Source organism: Aethalodelphis obliquidens, unplaced genomic scaffold, assembly GCF_003676395.1.
Source record: "Aethalodelphis obliquidens isolate GAN/ISIS:26980383/991018 unplaced genomic scaffold, ASM367639v1 scaffold25, whole genome shotgun sequence".
Lineage (NCBI taxonomy): Eukaryota > Metazoa > Chordata > Mammalia > Artiodactyla > Delphinidae > Aethalodelphis > Aethalodelphis obliquidens.
Window position 1 is genome coordinate 29,249,578 of NW_020837969.1, and position 12,074 is coordinate 29,261,651.

Here is a 12,074-nt window from a genome sequence, read left to right on the forward strand (position 1 = left end):
TTCCCAGTAACTGGTCAAGGGTCAGTCCTGAAGCGCCTTGGAATGTATAGAGTTTGGGCAACGAAGTCCTACTGTGTTAACATTTTCCTGAAACTTACTTAGCACTTATTACATGCCACCTTTTATGATTAACTTCTTTTTTACCAAGTGAGTTGTATTTCTCCAGCTGGGGTGGAGGACATCATAAGAGCAGCAACAGTGTCTTATACCTTTTAGTATCCTGGGGGCTTGCAGAGTTCCATGTATTAACAGACACCCAATAGTCACTTCTGTTTCATGTGATTAAGGCTCATTTCCAACTAGACTATAAACTTCCAGAGAAAAAGAACTGGACTGTGCCTGTTTTTTGCATACCTTTTGATGCCCAGATGTTATGGTCTGAATGTTTGTGTCTCCTCAACATGCATATGTTGGAAGCTAATCACCAATGTGATGGTATTGGGATGTCATTAGGTCATGAACGTGGAGCCCTCATGGATGGGATTAGTGCCCTTATGAAAGATGACTCAGAGATCCCTCACTCCTTCTACCATGTGAGGTTACAGGCAGAGGTGCTGTTTATGAACCAGGAGGTGGGCTTTCACTAGGCACTGACTCTGTTGGTGACTTAATCTTGGACTTCCCAGCTTCCAGAACTCTAAGAATCTTAACGAATTTCTGTTGTTTATAAGACACCCAGTCTATGATATTTTGTTATAGCAGACCAAATGCACTAAGACACCAGATCAGGCCCTTAATATGATAGATGCTCAACAAATATGAGATGGTCAATGAACGTAAACATTCCCTTTTTCTCTGGGTCTCTTTGCTGAGGCCAGACCAATGCTTCATCAATGGATGGAGAGAGAGACAGAGAGTGTTTTGCAGAGAAATGAATTGCAGCAATGAATAATCAGCACAGGATTTTTTTAGAGACCAAAGGTTTTATTCCAATCAGGAGTCATTTACTTTTGGAAGCTATTTCTCTGAGTCCTTTGTGAAGAGGACAGCCTCATTGATGCTCTCAGTGATGTAATCTATGTTGTAGGAATTGATACAGGTGAAGTTGATCCACCCATTCTTGGGGATATAGATATGCTTTTTCTTGACCAAGTAGTCCACCTGTTGGGCTGGTGATGACCATAGGGTCTCAGATCCTGAGGTGGCCACCTCTAGCTCCCCTCTAGCCTAGGGTGAATTATGGAGGAGAGGGAGTGTCAGCCTTTCTGGGGATCCAGAAGCATCTTGAAAGCAGCTCTACCTTCCTCAGGAAAGGATCAAAATCTGGGGCGAAGCTAGGGACTGGTCACCTAGTCCATGAAGTTTATGCTCAAATACAAGCCCAAATACAAGGTGAGAAAGTGGGGAGCTGTCCCTTCCTAGACACTTACGGTTGAGTCCAAGATAGCCATGGGACCCCTTCTGCTCCGTGATGTGATCCCAGGAGCCTGGGGTTCCCAGGAGCCGGAGCTTCTCCTTCACTTTTTCCTTGGTCATCATGACGTTCTTTACAACCCCTTCCAGACTCTGTTTCCTGCCAAGGGAAAGACATCAGGAAATTAAGAGCATAAGGTCTCCCCATGCTCTCAGCCTCCTCAGTGCCTTTCCCCTCTTCTCCCTTCAAAAGTGGTGGAGCCAGGCCTCCACCTGGGATGGTTATAAATGGGAGGGGGTTTCAGCCCATATTAATGTAAGCAAGGGAAGCAGACTCTCAGGCAGACTGCCAGAGTAGCAGGCCCTTGGTCCTTCCTCATCTCCTCCTGCAATCTGGGAATGTTCAAATAATTCAATAATAATTTGACCTGGGTCCAAAAAGCGCATCCTATTACCCACTGCCGCAGGCTGGGCAACCCTCAGCGTAGCCGCTGCCATTGGTACACAGGGGCTCCTCAGTAAAGAGTAAAGAGGCAATGTGGGCAGGAAGAGAGGCAGCCACTGCATCCTGTGAGTCAGCAAGTCTGTGGGTATCCAGAGGCTCCGCCCACCCGTCCTGCCCCACCCCTCCCCCTTACCATTCTCCCTGCATAGCCGGGTTACAGAGGACAGAGGTGATAATGCGAGCACCCGTGGTGGGAGGGTTTAGCCACAGGGCCTGCGCGAAGTCCGTCAGCTGCGAGAGGACGCACAGCAGGAGCTCGTTACTGAGTGCCACCACCACGAGGATCCCCACTCCTTCGTCTGCAGCATTGGGACAGACAGCCTGTCTCAGCGCCCCCTCTGCCATTCCCCGGCCGTGCACGCAGTCTCTGCCCCTTGCCTTGCAGAAGAGAGGGCTGGACCGCGGGGCTCACCACCCAGCCCCACCAAGTTGGCATCCATGCCCCGGGAAGCTGCCACAGGCTCCTCTTGCAGGAAAAAGTAGCCACAGGTAAGAGCCTTAAAGGTGGAAGGGACTTGAAAGATCACTAACTCCCACCCCTCGTCTTATAGTGGAGGAAACAGAAGCCCGAGAGGCGTGAGATGGCTCAGCTAGAGTCAGTTTTAGCAACTGAGCTGAGACCATACCACAGAACCTGACTGGTAGCTCAGTGCCCTTCCCTTCTGCCGCCGGTGCCCTCTCTGGAGGCCTGGGTTCTCTCCAGAGGGTAGGAGATGTCAAACGCGTCGCTCGTGCCCAGGGTGGGGCACCACCAGGCCTTCCCTTCTCCTGCCCACGTCATACCATAAATACCAAAATTCTTGGACAGAGACTGGCTGCAGAAGAACTCAAAGCCTCGAGACACAAAGTATTGTAAGAATCTAGCATCTTCTTCCAGGTCACCTGTCGTTAAACCTTGATAGGGAATGTCAAAAAATGGAAAGATCTGCTTGCTCTGTAGGAGAAAGGAGAATGAGAAAAGGAAGGGACTGATGGAGGCGCGGCAGGTGGTGAGAGGGAGGGGAGCCAGGCGGGAGGATGGGCTCACCTTCATGAGGACCATCAACTGTGTCCACTGACCCTGTGTCAGCTTGCAGCTGCCGATGTTCCCAATCACGAAGATACAGCCATGCGGGGCCTGCTGCAGGGAGAGACTGTCTCGTCAGACGCTTCCTTGACCACGCAGGTCGTGGCAACGCGACATTGGGAGGAGACGTGGTCCTCCATGTTGGTCCTACTAAAGGGCTACGAATCCAAGCCTAGAAAAGGCCTTGATGATCGAAGGGGGCGGGAAAGGAAAGGGAAACTGTGAATCAAGTCTCGGGGGGTGCTTCTGAGCGAGCACATCTACCTCCACCACATCGAGGAGCATGCTGGAGTCCAAGCACAGCCGTGCGGAGTCCCAGAAGATGTGTTCATAAACTGTAAAGCCCATGTCCTGGAAGACGAGTCCATGCGGTTCTGTGGGGAGACATCCCCCACCAGCTGGTACGCGGCAGGTGGAAAGATGGAAGCAGCCACACCAGAGAGTGAGCCTGAGGGGGAGGGTCAGTGGCCGAAGGCAGGACAGTAACAGGAGAGGGACAGGCATACCTTGGCTCGTCCACCATGTTTCTCATGACAGAGGGTGCAGAGGACAACAGTGGAGATTGCAAATGGGGTAGGAATCAGGAACACAGGACGGGGGTCTGCTGTCGCCCCCACTTGCCTAACACTCACCTTTGTGAGAAGAAATGATGTAAACTACTTGAGAATCCCGATGCCAAGTTTTGAGGAACTGGGCCCCCAGCTGGAAAGCACCGCTGTTACCTACAGTGTGCACGCCCCCTGCCTGCCAGCAAACCAGAAGCAGGAGTAGCACCTGCAGGCACTGATGTTTCCCAGAAAAAGCTGGGGAAGGAGGGTCACTTCCTCATGGAGGTCAAAGCAACATGCTCCAACACATACGCCTCCATTGACTCATTCAACCAGATTTACTGAGCTCCTACTATGTGCCAGACACTGTAGTAGGCACTTGGGATGCATAAGGGAACAAAAAGAACACCCTCCACCCCCGTGGTGCTCACATCCATACCAGGCACGGGCAGCCTTTTTCTACAAAGGGCCAAGCAGTCAATGTTTTAGGCTTTCAGGCTGTATAACTACTCAAGTCTGCCTTTATAGCAGAAGACAGCTCTGGACAAGGCAAGCAAATGATCGTGGCCATGCTCCAATAACATTTTCTGGACACTGAAATTTGAATTTCATATAATTTTCATGTGTCCCAAAATATTACCCCTCTTTGATTGTCAACCATTAAAAAAAAAATAAAAAAAGAGTGATGGTGATACCAGCCCCACTTCAGATTCAGATCATCCCCTTCTTAAAAGAGCTTGCACATGAGCACGTGGGCTGGTGCGAGAGCCCTGGTTTGGGGTCCTGGCTCTGCCCTCCAGTGACCAAGCTGGGGGACTCTTTGAGCCTCAAGGGGCCCGCCCAAAGTCTCTTTCAGGTTTATGATTGTACATCCCCTATCCCCGATCTCCACTCCTTGTGTCTCGGTGAGTAAGGAAAGGGCCCTGCTTCTCACCCTGTTCTCCATAATGACTTGGCTGTCCTTTCCAAAGAGGAGGTTCAAGGAGGCCTGGATGAATGATTTCATGCCCATCACTGGCGTGTACTCATAGGTCAGGGAGGGATCCTGGGCGATCTGCATTCGGGTCTTGCGCACGACAGAGGACACCCAGGGTTGGCCTTGGCTGGTCATGCAGACTGTGAGGGTAAGGGAAGAGGGGGCTCTTTTTTTTGCGGTACGCGGGCCTCTCACTGTTGTGGCCTCTCCTGTTGCGGAGCACAGGCTCTGGACGCGCAGGCTCAGCGACCATGGCTCACGGGCCCAGCCACTCCGTGGCACGTGGGATCTTCCCGGACCGGGGCACGAACCCCTGTCCCCTGCATCGGCAGGCGGACTCTCAACCACTGCGCCACCAGGGAAGCCCGAAGAGGGGGCTCTTAACGCCCACCTCAGCATCTGCGAGTTTGGGCTCTTCAGAAAGCCCACAGATCTGTCCTGCCTCTCTTGGGGCTTTGGGAAGTCATCTAGGAAAAGACAACTTTCCTTTTCTTTTTCCCCTTTTATCAAAACAATGTGTTGTTAGTGAATGTATCTAATTTTCATCTTTTTAAAAAAGGCAACAGAAACCTATGCCATTTAAAGGGCAAAAATGATAGACAACGTGAGAGCTGTAGGTACATGAGACTGAACAAAGGTGACACTGACTTTCACCATAACAAGGGCTGGCTGCATCCCTGAACAGTCCATTTCAGGAGCCATTCTCAGTACAGGAGCGGAGGAGGGAGGGGGTGGAATGAAGAGGCTGAAGGAAGTACAGTGTCCACGCAGGCCCCAAGCGTAGAGCTGGGGGAGAGGATACAGCTCTCATCAAATCCCGGGAAACCCGCAGAGAAGGGCAGAGGGCACAGAATGGCCCAGGAGGTTTCCTGCTCTTTTATTTACCCACTGGGCAATTCTGTTAACAGGAGCAGAGCTGTCTGTCTGGGGAGGCTTGGGCTCTCTCCCGATACGGCCCTCCGAGAGGCAATGATGGTAGACTAGGTCTCACACTCCAAAACTACGAGGCACCTACCTTTATAGGCCAGGAACACCTTGTTAGGGTGGTCATCTTGTTTGTAGGTCTTCAGCAAGCTGCCTTCTAGCTTCTGGGCTAGGGGCACATCCGTGAACACAGACATCGTTGAGGGAAAGTAGAGCCAAGACTGTGCTTCCGCTCCCGAAGGCTTCTGCTCTGCAGCGTTCCTCCAAGTCTGGACCCGACAGACCAGCCTCTTCCCAGAACCTTGGCAACTCCAACGCAGAGGCTCCGGTCAACTGGTCACCAGAGCAACAGAACCCCACCACTCACTGTCTCCGCGGTGGCCGTCCTCAAGGGCTACGGGAATACTGCAAGACAACTGGGGAGAACCCTCTGAGAGAGGGGGCCGGGGGAGGGCGTAGGGAGGACCTGGAACTCCCAGGCACCTCTCCCTAACTCACTGGCTCCTCTCGTCACCTAATCCAAAATAACAAGTCAGCCCCTTAGAAGATGGGGCAACGCAGGCAGCCATGAGCCCGGCGAGGGCTCCTCCTGCAGATGGGAAAATCTCTGACCCAGCAGTAACGTGAATCGAGGGATACATTTTAAAAGCTTCTACTTTCATTTTGCTCAGGGCTCCAGATTTTTTTTTTTTAATAGAAAGAAATCACTGTTTTCTTCTACAGTTATTTTCATAAAGAGTCCTATGTTTAGAACAGTATAACTTGCAACTCTCTAAGCCAATCCTGTTTCTCTGTTATTTACAGACAAGACTTCTACATTTGCAAACTGTTTCAGTGGTGGCCGAGCAGCAAGTGTAGAAGGCAGAGACCAAAGGCAGAAAGCGTTGGCCTCTGCAGGGTCAGTCTTGCATTTTGCTTTCTTTTTTTTTCCAAATGACTTTGTGATCCTTGCAGACACTGTTGGTGTCTCACTCAAATACATTTTCCAGCCCTGTTGGTGGATAAGGCTTATCTTTCAGATCTACCTTCCAGATTGTCCTTGGCAACAGGAAACCACCTGGCAGGTTACACCCCCATCAGCATCACACTTATACCCCCAGGACTGCCTGATCCTGGCATACAAAAAGCCAGCCCTCTTGCCTTGGGGGATGCACGTGGCTCAATTTGCACTTTAGGGCCCATCCCCCAATCAGGCCAAGGCCCCATCCTTGCATGGCCCCCTCCCCTTCACAATCGTGCTTCCCTCACTTCCTTACAGGTTCCTCCTACAGGGCACTCCCTCTGAAAATCACATGCCCCAAACCTCTGTCTCAGCCTGTGCTTCCAGGGAACCTGCCTTGAGACAATGATAGTGGAAGTTATCCTTATTATTGTAGAAAACTTTAAAACTTCAAAAAACAATAACAAAGAGCACCGATGTCCTACAGTCAATCCACAACCACAGTTAACATTTTGGTGTACACCCCTCTGGTTTCTTCTCTAAGATGTTTATATTTTAAGATGATGGTTATTGGGACTTCCCTGGTGGCGCAGTGGTTAAGAATCCGCCTACCAATGCAGGAAACACTGGTTCGATTCCTGGTCTGGGAAGATCCCACATGCTGTGGAGTAACTAAGCCCGTGCGCCACAACTACTGAGCCTGTGTTCTAGACTCCATGAGCCACAACTACTGAGCCTTTGTGCCACAACTACTGAAACCTGCACACCTAGAGCCTGTGCTCCGCAACAAGAGAAGCCCGCACACCACGAGGAAGAGTAGCCCCTGCTCGCCGCAACTACAGAAAGCCCGTGTGCAGCAACGAAGACCCAACGCAGCCAGAAAAAAAAAAAGATTATGGAGATCAAAATTGCCGTGTCATTACTCATCATTCTTGTTTTCACTACACATTTCAGTTGTGACAATTTTAACATCTGTGCCAATGAGAACTTTTCACGCAGCAGGTAATAAAAAACCCAACCTAAACTACCTTGAGAAAGAGAAGGAATTTCTTGGCTCTATAAGGGGGCAGCCCAGGGTACATCTGACCTCACTCATCGTTCAAGCCAGAGCGTAATGAGTCGTCAGGGCTCCAGCTCCCTTTTCTGTGGTTCCCTTGGCTCTGCTCTTCCGGATGTTTCTGCTCTGTTCTCGGGCTGACTCTGGGCACGGGAGCAAATGCCAGTGTAGCACATGTGCAGAGGAAACGCATCTGAGGAATTTACATTGCAGCTCTGTTTGCAAATAAACTAAATGCCAATTCCTGAAGGAATGTTTACATTAATAATGGGATATCCATATAATGGAATCCCATGCAGGTGTTAAAGGCAGCCCTACGTGTACAAATGTATAAAAATATTCAAGATACATCATTAAGAACAAAGGAGGTACAAATAGATAGCAAAGTGGGGAATATTTGGGGGGATATATCAATAAAAGATGCATTTGCATGTATATGCCTAGAAAATCTCTGGAAGGGTGCATGAGAAGCAGGTAACTGTGATCACCTCTGCAAACTGGAACAGGCTGGCTGGTGGACAAGGACAGAGAATAACCCTGACTTGCTTTCCACTGGACACCATGTTGCCCCTTGGAAATGCTAGACCACCTGCATATGATTTCTCATTTAAAAAGTGTTTATGGGCTTCCCTGGTGGCGCAGTGATTGAGAGTCCGCCTGCCGATGCAGGGGACACGGGTTCGTGCCCCGGTCCGGGAAGATCCCACATGCCGCGGAGCGGCTGGGCCCGTGAGCCATGGCCGCTGAGCCTGCGCGTCCGGAGCCTGTGCTTCGCAACGGGAGAGGCCACAAAAGTGAGAGGCCCCCGCACCCCAAAAAAAAAAAAAAAAAAAAAAGTGTTTATGTTTTCAAACAATGGCTGCAGCCTTTCCAGACGTTACATCCTCACTATCCAGAAGAAGAGAAAGCGTCTCTTCTCTTGGCTCCTTGCAAGAACGAGGAAGCTTCCCTCCTCGAAGCCCCCGGCCTCCTTTCTCTGGCTGCAGTCGGTCACTGGCCCATCCCTGACCGAGGATGGGATACTCTGGTGCGTGTAAACCAGTCACCTAGAGCTGAGGCGGGGTGTTCATCCCTCCCAAACTGCACAGCTAAGCATGGACAGAAGCATTCCCAAAAGAGATGCCAGGTGTTCTCAGAAATGGGAGAGCGGAGAAGGGATGCTGGAAAGGCAGTCAGAGAGTGTTCACTGAATCATCCATTCCCAAGGCTTAAGAACCACCATCTTTTTTTTTTTTTTTAAATTTTGGCCACATGGGCTCTTCTAGTTGCAGCGCGGGCTTAGTTGCCCCACAGCGTGTGGGATCTTAGTTCCCCGGCCAGGGATCTAACTCACGTCCCCTGTGCTGGAAGGTGGATTCTTAACCACTGGACCACCAGGGAAGTCCCCAGGAACCACCATCTTTAATGGCTATTTTTATGTGTGTTGGCTTTGTGCTTCCAAACGTGTTAAACATCCACGGTCCCCATTGCCGTCTCAGCAGCAGAGGGAAGGTTCCTTTCTGGTCTACCCTAGGCTACGGAGAGTGACAGCATGTGGGGAGTAACGGAGGGGGCGGTTGGCTTGTGCCTGAGGCTCTGCCTGGAAGCTGATCAGCCAATAACTGGGGATGGAGTGTTTGTGGCCCCAAGTTCTGACCATGCCTGGGGTGTTCCCTAGAACACCAGCCCACGCTCTAGGGGCCCGGGCTTCAGAGTTGTGACACACGGGCTCAGTAGTTGTGGCTCGTGGGCTCTAGAGCACAGGCTCAGTAGTTGTGGTGCACGGGCTTAGTTGCTCCGCGGCATGTGGGATCTTCCTGGACCAGGGCTTGAACCCATGTTCTCTGCATTGGCAGGCAGATTCTTAGCCACTGCACCAGCGGGGAAGTCCCACATACTTTGCTTCTAATAAACACTTGTATCTTTTATCTTTTTCACAATCTTGGTCTCTTTGCTGAATTCTTTCTTCAAAGAAGACAAGGACTGAGGCCCTTCTTCCAGCTTTTCACTGCTGGAATCAATCTGTCAGACTTACTGTTGAGCTGCGCCCACAGGCCTGCAAGCCATGGACTTGTCCAGTCTCAAGAGCCCAGAGTCAGCAACAGAGACATCAATGGTGTAATGGATGAGAGGGACCTTACATGTCTGAAGCGAGGTCTTGGAGCGACACCCCGCTGTGTGTGGCAGACAGAAGGCAGGACAAGGCAGTAGTCTTCGCTCCCGGGGTAATAGAGAGATTACTAGTTATAGGGGACTTGACGTCAGGATGGCTCATCAGTTAACAGGGAAACCAGCAAAGGGGTGCACCCCTCATGGCTCCTTTGGTAAACTATCATAGTTGAAATAGTTCTGATCTAAAGATTAGAACAATCACTAGCTAGGGCCAGGGTAAGTACATAGGCATTTACTGATTAGGCTCTATGATTAAGAGGGAAGGTCAGTCAGGTGAGTAGGGTGTAGGTGAAGCAGGGCCTGGCCCAGCAGGGGATGTACAGAGAGCAAGAGAACAGCCATCTTGGGTGGCCTGACCATACACTTATATATCCGACTCCAGTTTCTTTCCTAACTTCCGACTTGGAAATCCAAATGCCTACATAGTATCCCAATAAATCATTCATAGACGTTTCAAATTTACTGTATCTAAAAACTAACTCATAGTTTCATATCCTCCCATCATTTCTCCCCATTTTAGTAAGTGGCAAGTCCCTTCTGCCAGGTTCTCAGCCCAAAACTCTTGGTCTCATCCCGGACTTCTCTCTCTTTCTCTTACACCCTACCTCCAAGCCATCAGCAAACCCTGTCAGTTTTACTTGTAACATATTTAGAATCTGTTCACTTTAAAATTATTACTTATTGCTGGAAGGGATGAGTGAGTGGATGAGTGGAGGGTACAATCTGTGTTTGGATGGGCGACAGAGGGTACAGTCTGTGTGAAGGTACAAAGAAAAATTAGCTCTTTAGTGAATTTAAATGTCGTTGGGGGAATTCCCTGGTGGTCCACTGGTAGGACTCTGCGCGTTCAATGCCGAGGGCCCAGGTTCAATCCCTGGTTGGGAAACGAAGATCCCATAGGCTGCGCAGTGTGGCCAAAAACTAAAAATTAAGTGTGGTTGGAATAAAAGTGTATGGGGGAGAGGAGTGGTGTGAAATCAGGTTAGGAGGGTAGGCACTTGTCCATCTAATGCCAGGCCCTTGTGTTAAGGGGTCTGAATCCTACCCCAAATGCTTCCAAAAATCACTGAATGATTTTGAGAAAAGGAATGACACAGATTTATACTTTAGAAAAATCTATCTGTGGGCTTGTGGGAGATGAACTGGAGGGAAGCCAGAGCTAGGCAAGAAGGCCCAGTGAAGACTATCTGAGTTAATTCGGTTAAGTGTTGAAGGCCTGAGATATGCTGTGGGTACCAGGTAAACTCACCAGATGTCCTCCATAAAAATACCAGGCACCACAGCAAGCCTGGAGGGAGATGTCAGTTCTGCAAAATATTTGCTTAATTTAAACAATATCTTATGTATCATTAATAATATTCACTTACTTTTGTCCAACTTTTCTACCTTTTTTTTTTTTTTTTAAGAAACATCTTTTTCCTTACAACAACTTGCAAGAAATGTTAAAGGAAAGCAAGGCAAAGTTTTCAAAACTGTTTCATTCTACGGGGTCAGAAGTGCAATACCAGAACGGGTCAAACCAGCTAGCCAGCAAGACTACCAAGGGGATGGGCATGAGAGTTAGGGTTAGGGAGAAAGGACTAGTTTGCTCTTAAAATGTGTTCTCCCCTCTGCATCTTCACGTAGCGGTGATGTTTGCCACCAGCCTCATATGTTTCTCCTTCCCCCCAAATGGTAAGAATTTCTTCATTGGGAAAGCAGCTGCCTGTGGCCCTGGGAGAGTGTTCCAACGTCAGTTAGATTCAGACTGGGGCCCAAGGGGAGCCCGCAGAGGAAGGGCTCAGTCACATGATCCAGTGACGGGGGGAGAGAAAACAGAGAAGCCGTGGGTGGCACTGAGCTGATGCAAAGCTCTCCCGTGCCCAGCACTCTCTTCTCTGGGAAGAACTGACCCATCTACTCTTCCTTCTGGGAATACCAACAGCAGAAGCAATAAGACTTCATCTTGTTTCTTGCTGAAGAGGCTTTGGGAACTGTGTTTACTGTGTGTTATAAAGTGTGGTTCCTCGCTAGCAACTCAGAAATGAAAACTGTAGTGCAATGGGTTCTTTAGCTCCTAATTTTATCAAAAGGCTGGGGAGAAGGAATCATAGAATGACTGGTCATTCCCTCAGGAGTGAAGGACGGAGGCTGAGAGATGCTCTTTCTGGACCAGACAAGCAAGAGTTTCCCAGAGTCCTTTGGAGAAAAGCAGGCCATGGCAGATCATGGGACCTTCCTGAGCTTGGGGTCCCATTGTATTTCGGTTTCTGATAGGAAATCTTTAAAAACAGGACCAGAGAAGGACTGTTAGAAAGAGCAGCCTGGGACAGAATTGGGAAGTAAGTTTATATTTGTTTTTCTATTATTGGGCCACAGATTACCAAAAAGCAGCTCAGAACAACACACATTTATTATTTCACTTTCCATGGGTCAGGAGCCTGGGTCTTCTGCTCAGGGTCTCACCAGGCTGCAATGACCGTGTTGGCCAGGGCTGCAGTCTCACCTGGAGCTCAGGGTCCTCTTTCAGGTTCACACGGAACCCATTTCCTTGCAGCTATAGAGCTCACCGTGG

General features: G+C 49.7%; 1 protein-coding gene across 1 annotated transcript; it reads right to left on the reverse strand.

Moving 5' to 3' along the window:
* Nucleotides 1-912: 912 nt before the first annotated feature.
* Nucleotides 913-5,659, reverse strand: GOT1L1 (glutamic-oxaloacetic transaminase 1 like 1). Its single transcript, XM_027123035.1, has 9 exons — nucleotides 5,464-5,659; nucleotides 4,407-4,588; nucleotides 3,557-3,668; nucleotides 3,189-3,298; nucleotides 2,886-2,978; nucleotides 2,642-2,792; nucleotides 1,992-2,157; nucleotides 1,371-1,513; nucleotides 913-1,109 (listed from the first exon to the last, which is right to left on the reverse strand). Exons 1-9 carry the CDS (start codon nucleotides 5,567-5,569, stop codon nucleotides 958-960), a joined length of 1,215 nt encoding a protein of 404 aa, XP_026978836.1. The 5' UTR covers nucleotides 5,570-5,659; the 3' UTR covers nucleotides 913-957.
* Nucleotides 5,660-12,074: the final 6,415 nt, after the last annotated feature.